This window comes from Abrus precatorius, unplaced genomic scaffold (genome assembly GCF_003935025.1).
Source record: "Abrus precatorius isolate BTA unplaced genomic scaffold, Abrus_2018 Scaffold3, whole genome shotgun sequence".
Lineage (NCBI taxonomy): Eukaryota > Viridiplantae > Streptophyta > Magnoliopsida > Fabales > Fabaceae > Abrus > Abrus precatorius.
This window is the reverse complement of record NW_020874373.1, coordinates 28,139,163-28,159,975: the sequence shown is the minus strand read 5'-3', so window position 1 is coordinate 28,159,975 and position 20,813 is coordinate 28,139,163. Positions and strand designations below refer to the sequence as shown.

Here is a 20,813-nt window from a genome sequence, read left to right as displayed (position 1 = left end):
TCAAGAAAAAATGACCACACACTAAAAGTAAAGGGGGAAAGTAAATAGTCTTAACGGCTCCTCAAATCCTTCATAAGGCACATTGACCAACTATGGCATAATTTGTTAATCACCAAAGACACAACCGTTAGTGGCTTTTAGACACAATATTTGGGTGATGTTCACACAATTAATTTTCCGTAGCTGAGAGTTTCTTCCCCCTTATAAATAATAAAGAGATTAAAGTTTCCCTTACACTCGTCTCGTTTCTAATGAAGATACCATGTGTGATGTTGTGCATTATGCTTTGTCTACTTCTAGCTGGAACAAAGGTGTCAGTGGCTGAGAGTTGTAACGTAATGGAGCTGGTTCCATGTGCTAATGCCTTCACCACATCGACGCCACCCTCACCAGAGTGTTGTGATAGACTTAAGGAGCAACAACCACCATGCATTTGCCAGTATATGAATGACCCAACCCTAATCAATTTCATCAACACTCCCAATGCTAAGATGGTTAGTGACAGTTGTGGCTCCCCAATGCCAAATAATTGCTAAAGTTTATCAATAAATATAAGTGGTGCCCTTTTGTGAAAATTTGCGGATAACTTGATGTGATTTATAGGCTGTTACTTTTACAACCTCTGTAGTTTAAATTAAGTAAATGCTCAAATTGGGTTTTCATCATTTGCATGGCAAAATGGTCCAGTTCAGTTCCCAAATTGTCCAACAAATTTTAAGATTTGGGTTTTAAAATTTGGGTACATATTTAATTCTAATTTTTTTACCTTTAAGTTCCAGGCAGGGTTAACCTACATAAACGTTTGAAAAAAAAGGCTTTTACTAAACCCAGACAGTATTTTGTGAATCTAAATCGAATTCGAGCAATTTTAGCTTAAGTCTCTAATACTTGTTGCTTGTAACAAGTAGTGCTCATTTTGCTAGCTACATAGATAGTTTAGTGAATAATGGATTAAATTTTTTTAAGATATGGGGTATTATATACGTGTGTGTATAACGTTATAAATAATCATACTGCTATTAAAAGTGTAACATAATTACATTTTACATATTTTCATGCTTTGAAAATTTGTAATGATTTTCTTTTATTTTCAATATTACCAAAATGCTCTAATCCTTTTTTTAATTTAAAACACTCAAAATCAACAGAAAAAACAATACCCAAAATGCCATATTGTTAAAACATTTAGAAAAAAAATTATAAAGAAAGGATGAACCATACACAACATTAAAGAAGTAAAATACAAAGCATAAGTCAAATTTTGTAATAGAAAGATTATTCAAACTTGTCAAAATATGGTTGAATTGAGAAAAATAAGATGACAACGCAAATAGTATGTGATAATATAACCGACAAAGTTCATTTAGTTTAGAAAAATAACTTTTGCAACAAGCTAATAATTTTTTTAATTTTATATTTAGTAGATAAATAAATAATTAAAAATTGAAAAGTGGGAAGTACTTGACTCATGCCTTTATTTTAACCTTTATAATATTTTCTCTAATAAAAGTTTTTATATAATAATTTTTTATTAAAAATTATAAAATTTAATAGATTGGTACCATTAAATGTTATAATTTTTAATTATAATTTATTAATTTTTTATTATGTACAATTTATGCTGGTTAAAAGATTCCTTTTATTTGCTACGGTTTTTTTAAGGAGAGATAGAGGCGCACAGATTGGAGTGGATATTGTTTTTCTGAAAGTTAAGTATTGGGCCAACTTCCGATGGTCAGCTGACAAATAAAAGAGGGAAATTGAGCGGCTAAACATTTAGGCCAATCCGACAAATAAACTGAATGTATTACTATTGAAATCACCGGTACAATTCGATGGACTCCCGATTCTCTTCAGGTTGTGTGAGAATTAATTTTACGTAAAATTTGCTTGGTATAGGTAAATTTAGCTTAAATAAATTTTATGGCTTAAAACAATTTTGTGGCTTATTCTCTTTCTTCTCTTCTATGCTTAATATTACTTTTGAACATTTATATTTAATTTTCTTTATCCTTCTTACATATTGAACTTTCTCTTTTTTCTTCAACTCCCTCTTCATTCTCTTGTTTCACTGGAATAGATGTTCTATATTATCAAGTTCCAATTACATAAAATGTCATTATTATGCATGGAAAACATTTGAAATTTTTTCATATATTGAAAAGGATCTAATCAGAGTATTTAGCAGACAATTTATGTCCTTTACTGTAAGCATACAAATCTTAAAATATTATTTGGGACCAATCTCATTTATAAGTTGAAAATCATGAAAAAAAACATTCTTCTCATCAAATAAGATAGGTATGAAAAAAAGAGGAAAAGATAAGTATGAGAGTGGGAAAAAGAAGAGGAAAGTTGAGTATAGGATGAAAGTGAGGTAGAGTGGGGGAAGAAGGAGTTAAGGGAGGAAGAGAAAAGTTAAATATGAGAGAAGAATGAAGAGAGTTGAATATGGATGTTGGAGAAAAAGTATTAAGCATGGGGGAGAAGTGGGAAAGCAAAAAATTCAAAAAAAAAAATGCAAAATTCGCTTAAGTCATAAAATTAGCTTAAGCTAAAAAAATTTGCTTAAGCAAATTTTATTATTTTTCTAATTTTTGCTTAAATAATTTCTCAATTTTTGCTTAAGCAAGTGAAATTTTGCTTAAGCAAAAATCATGTTATATATATATATATATATATATATATATATTAAAAAATTAGAGTAAAAATTAATGTAATAATTTGGAAATTTAAATGGGGTTAAATTTTGAACTTCATTAAAATTAAAAGTATTTGAAAAGGCATAATTAATTTATAAAATTTTCTCGAATTATTAATTATATTGACACGGGTATTAGAAAGAACTCGGAAATACTAAAGTAGTAGACTCACATTGTGTCTATGCAAACCCCTATTTGTCTCACACGATACACAGGCCTAATTTTGATTAATAAGACTACAGAAATTTTTTAAAACCAGAGTAAAATATAAAAATTTGATTCATTTTGTCTACTTAATTGATTTTATTTTAAAAAATCGTAAGTGGATATTAAAAGATTTATCTGAATTTAAAGTTTTTATTTCACTGTATTAATTAATCTGTTCTTATTTATATTGTTAAAATGCAATGCCGGGCACATCATTTTACTTCGAAATTGCTAAGCATCATTATTTTATTTTAGTCGGCATAGATGCCCACTTTGGTGTTTACAGAACAATATTACATTTACCTTACCAGATGCTATTAGATATACTTAAAACACAACTAGAAGAAAAAGGGAGAAAGATGGTGTCGATTTCTAGTACATGTATGCTACACAGCATCCTGGTTAACATTTAGGCAGATCAGGAGGTGGGGGAGGGAGTGAGGTTGAAGGAGTTGGTCCATTCTCAACCTCAAATGTCATGGCTAGTCCCCATGGCACGTGATCTTCCATATGACAATGCACAAGCCAAACCCCTGCAATGTAACGATGAAATTAGTGTGGGTTATTTTGTCTAGTTGAGATGGCTACGTCAATAGTAGTATAGTAGTTACTTGAGAGACAATTTTACATGACTTTTTCTTATGTAGGTCAAATGTGCATATACCTGGGCTGTTTGCTTGGAATATGATGACAGCCCATCCTCCCACAGGAACACCAATTGTGTTGCGTATTTGTGGATTCACCAAATTAAACTTTTCTACATCCGTAGTGGAATTAAAATTCCCAAACCCTTGAGCCAAAACATGGAAGCTAAATCCATGAATGTGCATAGGATGGTTCTGGCCACCAAGAAGAGCTGTATCTTGAAACACAATCTCCACCGTTGAATTAAACTTGAGTCTCTTCACCTTGGTTGATTTTGGTGCAAATAGAAGGCTTTTGTTCATAGCTGTGTCAGGATCCGTGAAGCTGTAGTTAAGTGGGGGGTTATCAGGGAAATCCGCAGTGTACACTCCACTCACATTTTTATAAAATGCTTCCAACATAGACAACCCTTTCCCCGTAGGAGCAACAAATGACTCATTGTTCATGCTAGCAGAAAACCTTTGGCCAAATGGGCCCTGACACGTGCCATTGGTGACATTCTTAGGATCACAAAAATCCAAGTTGAATCCAATGGTAATGAACATGTGCTCATCCACCTTACGTGGCACAGGAACCCAATGTGGGGCCCCCACCTTGCTCGTTACATTGCTATAGAATTTAAACACTGTCTCGTTGTCGTCAAAGGGTGGTAGAATCGGCATCACGGGTTGTGACGACGGCGGCGCATCTTGGTAAACGACTATGCCGCGTGTTGCGTTTTTGTTAAATTCAGATAGACCAACAACGTAAGGAGAGGCAACCATGTAGTATGAACCATTGGGTTGGTTGGCTGTGAATAACACGTCAGCACTTTGGCCAGGGGCAATAACGATGACATCAGTGACATAGCGGTCGGTGTATGAAGCATCGACAGCAACAACTGTGAAATTGTGGTTTGCTATCTTGAAGAAAAGATCGTAATTGAGTGCAGCGTTGATCATTCGTAGCATTGCTTTACTTTCATCTTGAATATCTCTGATTTGGGTTCAAAAGATCAGACATAGTCAGACCAATAGATTCACTGGTTTTAAATCTTCGAACGAATAAGACAGCATGATATATGATTTCAAATGTTTGAATCAAAATTTATGTGGTCTATTAGAAATTGAATCTCTTTCTTTAATTAAACTTATTTTATGTTCTACTTTTAAGAAAAAAAATCAGTTGTTTAGAAGTTTATTTAATTATGTCACTTAACAAATTGATGAATCATTAGGAGAAAATTGTTGTCTCTGTTATTATGAATTTTTAATGAATATTTAAATTAAATATTAACATAAAAATGGTAGGTTTATTTTAATAGTATGATGAATCATTGAGATGTATAAATATTCTATACCACCAAACTTATCTATTAATATGATATACGTATTATTAATTAACATAAATATATAATATTCTACTAATTAACAATTTAATTTTTTGAGACAAAATCTATATCAATGGAACATGTTCAACATCTAAAGGCTCATTTATTTATTTATTATAGCAAAAGGCTCGTTTATTTTAAAGTTAGGTAAAAATATTTTTTATATAACTAACGCAATTGAGATGTGTAAAAGGAGTTAATTCTGGCTATAAAACCCACAGACCCTAATATTATTTTTATACTAGTACATGGAATTGTTTTGTGATGGGGGGTAACTTACCCTTTTTAGAACAATTGAAGAGATCGCCAGACAAGCCGTTGATTGTGAAGGCATTAGATGTCGTTGGTGAACCACCGGTAGCTTGTGCTTCGGCAGTAATATCCTCAACATTAGAATTATACCAATCACCTGAATTTAAATTTAAGAGGTTGACATGGAAAATATTACAATATTTGAAATGATTACGGATTTTATAATTGTATTAAGAGGATTGTATGAGCTAGACTTGCTTCATAGATAGAGAAGACTTGTTATATGCTTATATAAGGGCAAAAAAAAGTATGTAAAAAACAAACAATATAAGAAAATTAATGAAACTCTTATTGTAGAAGAAAGGGATCATTTTGCATTGGTAAGTCTTAAAAGAAAGTTTAGACGTAAAAGGATGGAAGCATCCATATAAAAGAGAAAAAATAAAAGGTACAAAAAATGCTAATACCTAATATAAGGGGAATCTGATCGTCTGGTTTAGGAAATGGATATTGGCCTGAACGAGGGTGAATGATGAAAGCACCATGAACTGTTGCGCGTAAATATGATGCGTGAGCGTGCCACCATAAAGTTCCTTCTTGCTGTGTTACGTTGAATTTATACGTGTACTTATTTCTCGGACTAATTGTGCATTGAGTTACATATTCAGGTCCATCAGCCCAAGCACTCAAGAACTGAAATAATCCATGCCTACATACACAGGTCAAATTTTCATCCACAGTGATCCATTAATTTAAATGAAACAATTTTTGGCACAATGCAAATAAAAAGATAAATTTTGTGTCTAATAACGAATTTTTATGTCTAACGATTAGACTTACCAAATGAATGGTCCTATTCATCTTAATTTTATTTGAAACCAAAAGAACAACAAGCGGACATTTTAAATGAGAGAAAAAGAAAAAACACATATCCTCTTTCCTTATCTCCATCTTTATCTTAATTAATTGTGGTTAAAAGGTAACACTTTCGCTCTAATTGTTATTTTTTCTCGCTAAATATCCATTTTTAAAGTGAGGAAATAGGAAAGGAGACTGAAATAGAAATAAGTGATTTGGTTTTCTTAAATGATTTTTTTCTTAAGTGATCCCCTAATTATTAGGTTAGATCAACCTTATCCGTGTGATTTCGAGTCTATAGAAACTCGTATCAATATAGTATAGGAAAATATATTATGTATAACTTTTAGAGAAAAGTTTTACTTTTACTTCTAAAATATATTTTGAAGATATTTGTATACAGAAAATATTAAAGATAAATAAAAGATAAAAATAATTATATACAACATTACGTGTGATATTGATTTTTAATTATTTTAAAAAATAAACTGTATAAATTTGAAGACAAAAGGCTTAACGCTATATATTTTATTAAATTCTATGGACGAGGGCTTACCAATGAATAGTGATATTATAAGGTCCCTCATTCAATACATGGACAATAACTGTGTCACCTTCGTTGACATTTATCGTTGGTCCAGGAAATTGCCCATTAACTGCGACAATCACTTGCTCCTTGCACAAACGTTTGATAGTCATGTTTTGAACCTGTAACACGTGAAATTGCAATAATATGAACAGCCTAACATAAGAAATCATATATGTAATAAGCATTCTAAAGACGTAATTTTTTTTCAATGTATTATCTGTGCGTGGAAACATTTTCTTTCTTTTAATTTTGTAAACAGTTGTTTATTGAACTGTTGTGAGACATTGAATGGAATATAAAATGTTCAATGTAGTATTAGGCGTTGTCAATTGTTATTATTTAAGAAGAGAGTCTAATCCATAAGACGTATACACTAATGTACAACCAAGTAGTGTACTGTAAAGAAATGATTAATGTTCACCATACATATAAAAAAATGAGATGCATGAGATAGAAATAAGAGGCATAAAAGAGAGAGAGAGAGAGAGAGAGAGAGAGAGAAACATATATAATAATACTAACTTAAGCTATCCACGACAAGTAGCTAGAGGGAAATGAAGTGAAATGAGGTAGCAAATTACTTTGAAAGTGTGATCCACAGTAGCTGCTGAAGCCACGGAAGAAGCTAGAAGAGCAAAGGCCCATGCTAGCGAAAACACGAATAGCTTCATTTATTGGGAGAAACCAGAGAATTCGAAGTATACGAAAATAGAAGTTTTTATCAAAAGATAAGAAAAGACTATAGCTGTGGCTACCTGGATGGTTTAGTCCATTACATAGGCTTCATATATATATATATATAGGCAGCGGGATTGGACATTTTCTATTTGTTTTCATTTATAAACTATTCACATGAGAATCCAATGTGATTTGCATTGAGTTTCTTTTTTCTATTTTTTTTATGGTGGATCGTTGAGTTGACAAATTTATTGGTACGATAGAAAATGATGTTGATGCCTTCAACCAAATAGCCCCATCAAGTAGGAATATTTTAACTCAATGAATATCCTATCTTCTGCAAAATATAAGAAAATAAAAATCCCTTTTAGCTGCCCGCATCCTCCAAGTGTTTGAGTAGTGCAAGGGATTCTGATATAATATTTATAGTTATGATTTTAAAAATACATTTTTTAAATTCGTACATAATATGTTTATAATAAATAGAAATGTTATTATTATTATTTTTTAAAAAAGGAAGCACCATCGTAGAGGTGAATCATGGAGGCACTCATAGAAATTCTATGGAAAAGGAGATGAACAAAAGTAGCAGAGTACCCAGATAGAGAGGAGAGTAAATCAAATCAACTTAAATTACACTTTATATAAGTAGGCTTAATTTATTTAATATTTTTAAAATTTAAGTATAATTATTAAATTATAAATTTTTTATTAATCTTAACTTGACATTTTTTAAAATATACTTTGTTTTAAAATATTTGATTAATTATTTTTTTATAAATAAAATACTAAATTATCTAAATAAATTTATGTTTAAAAAGAATACAAGGTATGTATCTAATACTATAAATTTTATGGTTTTATTTATTTTTAATTTAATGTATTTAATATAATGTTATAATTATATTGTGATTTATTTATATAAATTATTTTATATATTATTATAAAATTAATAAGCCTTAAATAGATCTATTTTTGAAGTTTAATAGACTTTTTTTAAATTTAAGTTTGATATATTTAATTTATTAAATTTTTTAGAAATTTAAATTTATCCTATCACTTAAATAGATTAAGCTTTAAACAAGCTAATCTAGTTTCATTCCTACTTAATTTCAAATCCAAATATTTCTATTGCATATTTCGTCACTTTACCGACTAAATTATCTTACGGAAACATAATTAAATCTTTGAACATTGAAGTTATTAATTAATGTATTTAGGTAATGCTATTTAGGTTCATACAAATCAGCTTATAGTTATACATTAGAGGGATTATTTGTTTTTAGGGAGTCAGATCAATAATTCAGCTTAAATATATATGTTGCTTTAGCATGTGCGGTATAAAGGCCAAGTAATGGCACTTGATAGTTTTAAGTTGTTTTAAAATAAGAAAAATGTACCACTGGATTCATACGGGTTCTTATACCGACTCTCTTATTAATTAATTATGCTTTTATTTTGCTATTTAATTAATTATAATTTTAATACTATAATATTGAGGTAATAAATATATAATTAATGGTTTATAACAGAAAGAAATTCATTGTTTATTTTATTAGCCAACAAAGAAAAACAACTATATTAATAGAAATATAAGGAGTGTTTAAGTTCGTATATATAGAGTTTACAAAGTTTATTTTAAAGCTTTCAAACACATTAAAAGCTGTTAAAATTGAATGTCATCAATGAAAATTATATTAATATAATACTAAATTTTAGAGTTTAATTTTGATAATTTATTAATATAAAAATTTACAATATCAATTAATTGAAATACATGATAGGTATGACTTTTATATTAATTATCACAAAAGTAATTTTATTTACTTATTTGATGATTTATAATTAATAGTAATATACAAAATTGTTAAATTGTTAGTGTTTTTTAATTAAATTTTATTGTTGATTAAAAAATATTTAAATAATATATTTAAATACATTTTAAAGGTTAAATTTAAGACTACATCCTCAGTATGCTACAATTATGAGAATCCTAATCCGTTTATTTTTTTTAAAAAAGAAAAATCTGCCAGCATGTTTGATTGCCCACTGATTTAATTTCAACATACATCGTAATCAATGCTTTAAAGAGAAGCATTAACATATAGAAAGCGCATCTATTAAACTAAAGCACCCATATAAACACGTTTTAAGCCTACTGGAGCATTATCAAATTCAAAAGATAAATCGAATTTGCTTTCTTGTACAAATCACTTTATTCTGTACTATCCATATCATCTAATGTACATTTTTTTTATCATAAACTAATTGTGATTTATTATATGTAAGATGTTAATTAAAACAACATATAAAGTAACTGTTGGAAGATGTTTAATTTAGAAGACAGGGACGATTTCTTCAACCTGCAAAAGAGGGGAATCCTAAGGGATAATCTAAACCTGATGTACATTTTCTTGTCAACAAGGAAGAAATTATAGAACACGTTTTTGTAACTTGTCCATATGGGACCCTTTGTTACAGGTAGATTGTTTTATTCACTTGTCTACATTTTGCATAGCATATTGGTTCAACAGAAGGGAAGAGAGAAATGACATTATTTTTCAAAATGGACAGAAGAGGTTGATAGCTCAGGAAAAAGATTGATCGGTTCAGCTGCTTTTTCTATTAATGGAACGCTACTCCTAATTCATTATGCCTTAAAGTAGCAATCAAATGATACGAAAATAGGACTTGGTGATGGTCTGCTAAACATATATTTGGAAGTCCTTAGAAAATTTCCATTGAACTTTTATGAGGATCATAATGCAGTTTATAGCAAGCTTTGTACGTTATCTGTGGATGGACTCTACATTCTTTTGTCATTGATTCTTGCAAATCACTGTTATTTTCCCTAACTTTTAGTAGATATAGCATGTTATGTGATGTATTATATTTTCTTTATTGTCTTTATATTAAACATATATAGGACCAGTGCTATATTTTTCCGAAATACCTTGGTACTTATTTCTTTTATCAATTATTAATAAATTACCTTTGCTTATATAAAACATGGGTTGTAATCGTTGACTACATATAAAATATGAAACAAAAAAATTATGAAAAATGTGCCACTGATTGTCAAATAATAGTAATACATTACTTTATAATAACGCGCAATAGTTGTTTTTTTAGAAAGCGCATGAAACAAATTTGTCTCAATCACATCAACTACATTATCAAAATTCCACGAATAATAAAAATGGATCACGTTTGTTATTTTGTTAACTCGATAATACCACGTTTTAAAAGATTATATATTATTAACCTTTCATTATATTTTATATTTAAACCTAGGGTATATGCATATTTTATATTTTATTACTCCCACTTTTTCATCTTATTATAATAAAAAAGAAAGAGAAAATTTAATCTATTTTACTTTTTTTTTAAACATAAATAGATCGATGTAAAGGATAATATAAAATAAATAAGTGTAAAACTGTCATTACTAACATTTAATAATGGTTAATAGCAAAAAAATAAAATAAAATTTAATAATGGTTATAATAAAAATATTTCCATTATTAATTTTCACAACTGAAAATTAATATTATATATGACATAATACATAATGATTATTTTTTCAATGAGCCTTGATTCAATTACCTTTTTGTTTTTAACACTGTACACAACAATTTTCATTTATCTTATTTTTTTGGGTATATCCGTCCTAAAATTACACTTAATAAGTAAAGAAGACAACTTCAAGTTGTTAAAAAAGAAGAAAAATTAAACAAAATTATTAATAAATTGATTCAATAAAAAAGAAGAAAAGGATAATTGCTGTTTATCTGTTCCAATGAGCATGTTTAATTTTTCAAAATATTTTCTGTTTTTATTTTAATTACAAAACTGTTATCTTATTTTTATTTTTTTTACTTTTTAGATTTGTATATAAAACAGTAAAAATTAAAAAAAAAATCAGTATTTTCTGTCCAAATCTTTAAAAACAGAAAATAAAATAAAAACATAAAATCTTTCTTAAAACCAGCCTTTTAGCTTCTTTAGCTTTGGCAAGCTGCAGTGGGCTGCATGATGGATGTCACGGCTTAATCCCCTTCCCTTGTCTCGGATTCAAATTAATATTTAGATTAATTACATTTTTTGTCTTTTAAATATATTAAACTTTAATTTTTATCTCTACAATTTTTTTACTTTTTGATTTTAAAAATTATTAATTTTGATATCTGTGAATACTAATTTTTGTCTCTCAGAAGATTATCTCTACATATAAAAAAATTAGGAATAAAAATAATAAGTTATTTAACAAAAAAGTAGAAAACTTCAAAAAATAAGCTTTGTTCCTGAAAACAAAAATCTTGGACTATGCAGATTTATATCTAATAGCAAGAAACAATTTTATAAAGGAGATGCGATTTATATCTAATAGCAAGAAACAATTTTATACAGAAGAAGAGGAAAAAATTCAAAAATTTAGTATTTTTTTTTAAACCTTAAAAGCAAAAAAGGCTAATATAAACAAATAAATGAGAGATCTGGAGAGGGAGAGACATTGAAAGAAGGAGCACAAAGTTTTCAAAAAAGAGAGTAAAAATTTGAAGTAAAAGATTTGGAAAAAAAGAAAAAGGAAAGGAGCAAATGAAAAGACGCATAGTAGAAGATGGTGATAAAGCTCAAATTGATAGTCTACAATTGGATGGTGTTAGAACATGAAATACAATGGGTTTGATGATGGGACAAAAAGGTGGACATGTAGGAGTTTTTTTTCTAAAGAAGGACCTATACAATCACATTGATAAGCAAAAAAGAGGCATAATAGAAGATGGTGATGCAGTTGCTGCATTATCCTATTTATAATCCAAGGCTGAGAATAATCCCTTGTGTTTCTTTAAGCGTACTAAAATAATTGATGGACAACTAAAGAACTTATTTTGGTAGAATGGAGGGAGTCACTTTGATTATCAAGTATTTGAAGATGTTGTCACTTTTGATAGTACCCGTAGGAAGAACAAGTACAACAAGCTATTAGGTATTTTTTGTAGGTAAAATCACTAGGGATAAACTAAAATTTTTGGTTGTGCATTGATCTTAAATGAGACAATTGAAATATACAAGTGAGTTTTGGAGTCCTTTTTAAAGGAAATGTTTGGCAAACACTCTAATGCAGTTGTCACAGATAGAAATGAGGCAATGCGAGAAGCTATTAGGGTTTTATTTCCAAAAGGCACTAAAAACAAACTAGTTTTAAATGCAAGAATTGAACCGATTTTGAACTAGTTTTAAAACTTGATTTTCAATCACTTCAAAAATTGGTTCTTTAGGGGTTCAAACTAGTTCTTTGATCTATTTTTGACACATGTTTAAAACTAATTCAATAACTAATTCTTTGGTTTCAAATTGTTTAAAACTGATCTCCAAATTGGTTATGTGGTTAAATTTGATTGTAAAACTAGTTTAAAATCAATTACTTGAGAAAAAGCAAGTAACCAAACTAAAACTAGTTTCCAAACACAAAATTGGTTATACCTGCTTTAACATAGCAACACAATGCATACATGCATCTATCCAACTAATAATTTATTGAAATATGTTTTTATAAGTAATTAATGCATACTAACTTTGTTGTTATAATATAATAAAATAACATCTTATAATAAACCAACAATATTTAATTACAAAAAGCAACTTTCTTTTTTTAAAAATAAAAAAAAATGCACTTCCTATCTTTGTTACTTCTTGATTTAGTACAACAGCTGATCAACTTATCACAATTCAAATGATACATAATAAAATTAAAATTAAAAACTACATTTATCGTTGCATAATTAAAATTAAAATCAATTACACACAACTTATCACAATTCAAATGATACATAATAAAATTAAAATTAAAAACTACATTTATCGTTGCATAATTAAAATTAAAATCAATTACACACAACTTATCACAATTCTAACCAAATCCACGATAATGTATCAAAATTTGCACATAAGCTTAGCATGGTTTAACAAAGTATAGTCAAGTAAGCATTATGTTAGGTATCCATGACATACTCGAGGACATCTTGCATTCCAAATATGACTTTTATTTGGATGCACCAAGAATCATAGTTCTTGCCATCAAGAATTGGCATGTGTGTTGAAAACCCGTTCTTGTTCATATCTACAACAAGAATAGCGACCAAATATGAAGAAGAACACAATGATCTTCCAACGAACTCTCCCTGAATTCGAAGAACCAAAAGCTCTCGATACTATTGTAGGAACTGATAACTTTGATATACAATCAGTAAGATCACACACACTCACATACACTCTTGTTTGATGATAGGAACAGAAAACATGGAGTGAGAAAGAATTAGAATAAGAAATTTATATAAGAGGACGTGAAAAATAATAACAATGATTTTTTTATTACTATTCAGTGATGATGAATAGCCTTTTATACAATACTCAACTAACTAACTTCTAGAACTGGATTAGCTACAACATAGTGCTTACATTCACCACTTTTTCTGATGCTTGCACTTTATTGTAATAAAATTATTGATTTTATATAATTTTACATTTTTCAGTTACACATTATGTTAACAAAAAAATAAAAGAAATCCTTTTTGGTTGCATTGAGTTTTTTTTTATACCTTTTTTTTATACATATTCATTGATAATTACAAAAATATAACATTATTTTATTTTATTTCTTATTTTTTAATAATTTGTTGTGTACATATTAATTCCTTTTACAAACATTTAAAAGTGATAAATAAAAAATATCAATAAGGTGATTTTACTTTTTCTCCATTTATCTCCCAGTTATCACAATAAGTAAATTATACTTCATTCTCTTGTAATTTTAAGCTTTCTCAATTTATTCTCTATTTTTTTATGTCACTAAACCTTCCTGCTTTTGTTTTTCATGTCACTTAATCTTTCTGTAGTGCTTCTTTTTTGTATTAATTTAGCGCTCATATTAAAATGTATTGACCGAAAAAATATGTAGAAAACAAATTAAAAAGGCATGAAACTATAAAAGCGTAAAATGAAAATTTTCGTATAAAATTTTATTGTAAAAATAATTACTCGCATAAGAACAACATCACTGTTGGTAGAGTTACACACTAAAACACGTTTCATAATTGCTAGTTAATTGCATCCCCATGTACACACGGTGTGTCTACGCGAACTCTTAGTTGTCTCATAAAATCCATAATTTTGTGGTTGAAATGATTAATTAATCCATCTATTTCATTGATACAAGTAGAATAACAACTCTTATTTATATCATTGATTTGCATGGTCCGTTAGAGCTTCTCACTTTGAATTTCCAAAATAGTTGGCTTAACATAGACACCAAGCTGGTTTGGTTCTCTACAAAACAACATGAATTTTAGGTACAACATATATTGATGCAACAACTAGAGTAAAAAGGTGGAAGAATGGGCATTGATTTCGGATAGGCACTGCTGTACCATCTGAATGAAGCATTGTTAACATTTAGGCAGATCAACTGGTGGTGGAGGGAGTGAAGTTGAAGGAGTTGGTCCATTCTCAACTTCAAAAGCCATGTCTAGTCCCCATGGTACATGATCTTCCACGTGGCAATGCACAAACCATACCCCTAAAAAAGTGATGAAGATATATTAGAATTCGCTATTGTAATGAGCATGATAGACAGAGTTACATCTAATCAGTATTATATAGTAGTTAGTTGCATGACACATATTCACATGAATTTTCTTATGAAGGTGAACAAATGTAAATTATGCGAAGTATTCCATGCATAAACATAAAGGGTGAAATGACAAAATGTGAATTAAGTACCATTATTTTTTGTGTAGTAATGAACTAAAAAAAAAATTAACACCTGGGTTGTTTGCCTGGAATCTGATGACAGCCCATCCTCCCACAGGCACACCAATTGTGTTGCGTATCTGAGGATTCACCAAATTAAACTTTGGCATATCCATGGTAGCATTGAAATTTCCAAACCCTTGTGCCAAAACATGAAAACTAAAACCATGAATGTGCATGGGATGGTTCTGTGGACCAATAATTGCTGTATTTTGAAGCACAATCTCCACCTTTGAATTAAACTTGAGCTTCTTCGCCTTTGTTGATTTCGGTGCAAATAAAAGGTTCGGATTAAAACTAATATTGGGATTTGTAAAGTCAAACATAACTGGAGGGTTATTAGGAAAATCAGCAGTGTACACTCCTCTCACATTCTTAAAGAATGCTTCCAACATGGATAATCCTCTACCCCTAGGGATCACAAAGGACTCATTGTTCAGACTAGAAGAAAACCTCTGATTAAGTGGACCCTGACACGTGGCATTGGTGGCATTTTTTGGATCACATCTTTCTAGGTTCAATCCAACGGTAATGAACATGTGCTCATCAACCTTACGTGGCACAGGAACCCAATGTGGGCCCCCCACCTTGCTAGTTATGTTGCTGTAGAATCTATGAGCCGTTGCTGTGTCGTTGAAAGGTGGTAGAATTGGCATCACAGGATTTGATGATGATGGTGCACTGTCGTAAACGACAATGCCACGTGTTGTCGTGTTGTCGAAAAGAGGCACACCGACGCTGTAAGGTGATGCAGCCATGTAGTATGAACCTGCGGGTTGGTTTGCGGTGAATAGCACATCAACGGTTTGGCCAGGGGTGATAACGATGATGTCTGTGATGTAGTGGTCAGTGTATGCAGCATCAACGGCAACAACTGTGAAACTGTGATTTGCTATCTTGAAGAATAGATGGTTATTGAGTGCAGCGTTGATCATTCGTAGCATGTAGGTTTTTCCCTCCTTCACCTTCATCTTGAATGTCTCTGAATCGTGGTCAAAATATCACAAGTTATCTCGGAAGTTTAAACTTTTAAGTAAAGACTCCAAAATGATTCTAGGGTAAATTATACTTTATGTTGATGTAATTTAATGTTTGTTTTTAATTTATTTTTATACATTTTCATGTTAATATTTTTTTTGTATATTCCTTTTTTATCTCACTTAATTTTCTGTACTGCTCTTTTTTTTTCATATCACTTTACCCTTGTAAAAGAGTTTATTGGCAGAAATAGTATAGAAAGCAAAATTTAAAAAGGTATGAAACTATAACAAAATAAAATATAATTTATCTATAATTTTACAGTACACTAATAATATAGATTATAGACCTAAGATTCAAGAGCTTAAAAAGTTCAAATGTTGAAAAAGTGAACAAGAAAGATGGTTTCACTTGTTTATATAAGAAATTATGCGATGTAACGAAGTTGTTACATATCAATTAGCTAATATGAATGCTATATATGAACTGATATGCAAAGAGGTAACATACGATTCTGAGAACAATTGAAAAGATCGCCAGGCAAGCCGTTGATAGTGAAGGCATCAGATACTTTTGGAGGACCACCGGTGGCGAGTGCTTGGGTCTCAATGTCCACAACATTACCGTTATACCAATCACCTGCATTTAATCTATTTTAAAACTATTTTCATGAAAGATTTTTTGAAGTAATTAATAACTGGTTTTATAAATATATTTAGAGGATTGTATGAGCATGGCGCTGCAAATTATTGTCCTTAATTATACAGTTAGAAACTCTTATAAGATATTGTTGTAAAAACATTGCCTAAATCAAAGGTAATGTCTTAAACTATAACGGTGAAAAAATTATTGCTAAACGGTTGCCAAAAATAAAGATAATAGTTTTGTTAGTATAAAGTCGTTGTATTAGAACCAAAATGTTGCGAGTAAGGTTATTAATTATGAGTCCTCGTTTTAAAAAAAAAATAATTTTAAGAATTATTTTAAATAAAAATATTTTTAAATTTTTTATTTCTTAATTATGTCATATATTTTTTCTGCATTTAATAAATATTTATGTTTAATTTATTATTTATTTTAATTTTTTATAATTTCATTTTTATTTTTTAAAAAATTATCTCTTTAATTTTATCCTATTTAACAAAATAAAATATTCATTATCAATAATAAAATTATTTTTGAAAATTATATATTTATTTTGAATTTAAAAGTAATCATATATATATTTTTTGAATTTTTTCATTAAAAATATTTCATTTAATATAATACCCATAAAAAAAATACACAAGAAACTTATTCATTATATGAATGTGCTGAAAAATATAAGAAAGGAAGAAACAAACTTAACAAAAGAAAATACCTAGTATAATAGGAACTTGCTCGAAGGGTTTAGGAAACGGAAATTGGCCAGAACGAGGGTGAATGATGAAAGCACCGTGAACTGTGGCACGTAAAACTGATGCATGAGCATGCCACCATAAGGTTCCCTCTTGTCGTGTCACATTGAATTTATAGGTATAGTTATTTCTTGGACTAATTGTGCATTGAGTTACATATTCAGGACCATCTGCCCAAGCACTCAAGAGCTGAAACACTCCATGCCTATACGTATAGTTCAAATTTTCATAAACAATGAATCATTGATTTAAATGAAACACAATTTTAGGGACTTTGCAGACTAGAAGTTAATTTCACCTAAAAAATTAAGCTGTTCTTCGAGTCTAACAATGATTTTTATGTGTCTAATAACAACTACTGATTAAGCAACTGAAAGAGTTATATTGTTTACTTGAACCACAACAAACTGGTGTTTCTTACATAACATATTTTCACACACATACATTCTTAAAATTTAAATATACTTTTATTTCTCTAAATGTTTTGTTTTTTTTTATTTCATTTCTATATTTTAGAAATTTTAATTTTTACTATTTATTATTCTTTTCTTTTCAACGAAGTCCCTTTGTCATTTTTTTATTTATTAAATGTAATTTTTACTTACTCCTTGGTCTCTTAAAATATAATAAATATTTTATTTAATTCTTTTATTTCAATAGACATGAGACTTAAATGTAAAAAACAAAAATGGAAGACTTGCAACAAAAAGATTAAACAGAAGAAAATCTTTATGCAAATTAATTAAAATTCTTAAAAATAATATATATATATATATATATATATATATATATATATATATATTTCAATGGTGTTTTGGATGAGAGGGAAGTCCTAAATTCTATTATTCTGAGATCCTGGAAATAGTTATCACTTATTAGTAAAGGAGAAGCTATTATGTTAGCTGATTGGTATTTGAACTCACGAAATTGCATCTGTCTTAATTTTGCATAAGTATATTTTTATTTTTTATTTCTCTGAGTAAGTAATTTTTTATTTATATGGGTTTTGAGTTCCCCTTGAACTCTTTTTAATAAGATTTGTTTTGTCTATAAAAAAAAAAACATATATATATATATATATATATATATAAAGAATTACTAAAATTATATTTGAATCATATGTGTGAATCTAATTAATTTTAGATGGCTTTTCAGATTGGGTGGAATCAACCTAATCCATGGGATTAGTAGAGAAGAAAAACTCAATTACATAGTAATATAGTAATTACAAGCAAAGGTCATGAATTTGTGAAGAAGAATAAGTTTTCAGACACAAACATACGGAGGAGGGTTTACCAATGAATAGTGATATTGTAGGGTCCCTCGTTCAATAGATGGACAATTACAGTGTCCCCTTCGCGGACATGTATCTTTGGCCCAGGGAAAAGTCCATTAACTGTGACAATCACTTGCGCATTGCACAATCGTTTGATAGTCTTGTTTTGAACCTGCAATACATGAAGTAACAGTAATGTGAACACTCCTTCCATTCCTAGTATATTCCAATTAATGAATTTTATAAAAGTGTATATTAGATGGCAAATTTATGTCTCAAATATTTAATATAAGAAAGGGTAGACGCCAACAGCTAAGTGTACTAGAAATTGTTAGGTGAGAGAGTTGCGTAGTTTCGATATTCTAAAGGGGTGGTGTCGACTGGTGAACACATCAAAATAACAAAACAAAATGTAGGAACTAAGTTGCTTATAGAAACAAGCACAATATATTTAATCCCTCAGTTTTTTTATTTTTAGTCTTTAATTTTTCTAACTCGTGTATGGTTATTTAAAAAGTTGTCATGTATCAAATTTTTATAACAAATTAACAAGAAAAAATAAAATAAAAATAAATACTGAATTTAGAAAAACAAGAACTAAAATTAAAAAATATATATAATTGAAAAATCATAAACTTTTATCAAAACAAACGGCAATCAAGTGACGTAGCCAATTACTTTGAAAGTGTGTTCCACTGTAGCAGCTGAAGCAAAGGAAAAAGCTAGAAGAGAAAGAGCCCATGTTAGCAAAAACACGCAAAGCTTCATGTTTAAGAGGGGAAACCAGAGAAGTACGAAGATATAAGCTGTTATCTGAAATCAAAATGATAACATGAAAAGGTGTATTTGAATGTTTTAGTATGTGACTGGAATGTAAACCACAGCTTGTTTTCCTGTACCGACAACACGGGCTTCATATACATATATATAGTCAGGGTGAGATTTGACATTCTCTTTGCGTGTTAACTTGGAAACTAATCGCACAAGCAACTCCAATGAGATTTGAGTAGGCAAGGAAGCAAGATTAGCTTCCACAAAAAAGAAAGAAGAAGAAGAAGAAGCAAGATTAGCATTTTATGACTTTAAGTCAACGATAATGTGGAAATATCAAGTTATTGGTATGATAGGAAATGATCCTGTTGCCTTCAACAATAAATTTTTAGGATGAATATTTTAATGATACAAAGGAATGGTACCAGACCAAGCATAAGTAGAGTAACTATATATGCCCCATCCCCATTATTCCTATCTCATCAAAATGTAAGCCTAAGGTTCCTTTTCAATCTTTTTACATGTTCATTTTTTATATTCATTTTATTGTTTCTTTTATCATATTTCTTATTTTCTCTTCTCTATTTTTATTTCCCTCTTCTTTTTCTTTTTGTGTAAATACACCCCCATAGGTATACAAACTTTTTTTTCTTCCTTTTATGCACTTGGTATCTCTCTAGATTTTATTTTTTAAAAATAGTAACAACACATATTCTTACACATTTTTTTCCTAGAAAATATATATTATTAGTTGAAATTTATGTGAAATTTATTAAATGAAGTGAGACTTCAGCCTTATAATTAATGAGTCTTATAAAAATTTCATAATCAAGAGTATCCTAAGAAATATATTATAAAATATATTCCTAGTATTTTTCTTGCATTATAGTAATATTTAAAGTTTTGTACGAATAATAGTACGTTTTTATTTTTTTTTGTAATTAAGCTTGGTAATAAATTCAATAAAAAAGTATGCGTATGGAGTGTACTACAACAATGACAAATTGACGAAAACAATTTGGACCTAATTCTGTCTCTAAATTTAAATATAATTTTGTGTAATTCTGTATCTGAATTGTCTCTAAACGTAAGATATTTTTATTTGAATCATTAGTTATTTTGTCAATTTTATCTTTATATCATATCTAATTTAAATATAATTTTTTCATTTTATTTCTAAATTTAACAATTCACAAATATTTTTCAATAAATATTTTACACAGTTTAAAATAATTATATTTTATAATCATAATAATTAAATTTAAAGTAATACAAGTAA

At 29.0% G+C, this 20,813-nt stretch overlaps 2 protein-coding genes across 2 annotated transcripts; both read right to left on the bottom strand.

The window, feature by feature from the left end:
• Positions 1–3,311: 3,311 nt before the first annotated feature.
• On the bottom strand, positions 3,312–7,293 carry LOC113863391 (laccase-7-like). The gene is made up of 6 exons (XM_027496956.1): positions 7,204–7,293; positions 6,590–6,741; positions 5,643–5,884; positions 5,204–5,332; positions 3,574–4,527; positions 3,312–3,442 (listed from the first exon to the last, which is right to left on the bottom strand). Exons 1-6 carry the CDS (start codon positions 7,291–7,293, stop codon positions 3,312–3,314), a joined length of 1,698 nt encoding a protein of 565 aa, XP_027352757.1.
• Positions 7,294–14,680: 7,387 nt separating this feature from the next.
• Positions 14,681–19,531, bottom strand: LOC113863131 (laccase-7-like). Its single transcript, XM_027496573.1, has 6 exons — positions 19,442–19,531; positions 18,784–18,935; positions 17,451–17,692; positions 16,601–16,729; positions 15,126–16,094; positions 14,681–14,879 (listed from the first exon to the last, which is right to left on the bottom strand). Exons 1-6 carry the CDS (start codon positions 19,529–19,531, stop codon positions 14,749–14,751), a joined length of 1,713 nt encoding a protein of 570 aa, XP_027352374.1. The 3' UTR covers positions 14,681–14,748.
• Between the last annotated feature and the right edge of the window lie 1,282 nt (positions 19,532–20,813).

Excerpts from the sequence above, each read along its gene's own strand:
- LOC113863131 (XM_027496573.1), bottom strand. The coding sequence starts at position 19,531 with ATGAAGCTTTGCGTGTTTTTGCTAACATGGGCTCTTTCTCTTCTAGCT. Across the intron at positions 17,693-18,783 it reads TACAATATCACTATTCATTG|GCATGGAGTGTTTCAGCTCT; the intron begins GTAAACCCTCCT and ends CTATACGTATAG. Across the intron at positions 16,095-16,600 it reads TTTCAATTGTTCTCAGAATC|AGACATTCAAGATGAAGGTG; the intron begins GTATGTTACCTC and ends ACCACGATTCAG.
- LOC113863391 (XM_027496956.1), bottom strand. The coding sequence starts at position 7,293 with ATGAAGCTATTCGTGTTTTCGCTAGCATGGGCCTTTGCTCTTCTAGCT. Across the intron at positions 5,885-6,589 it reads TATAATATCACTATTCATTG|GCATGGATTATTTCAGTTCT; the intron begins GTAAGCCCTCGT and ends CTGTGTATGTAG. Across the intron at positions 4,528-5,203 it reads CTTCAATTGTTCTAAAAAGG|ATATTCAAGATGAAAGTAAA; the intron begins GTAAGTTACCCC and ends CCCAAATCAGAG.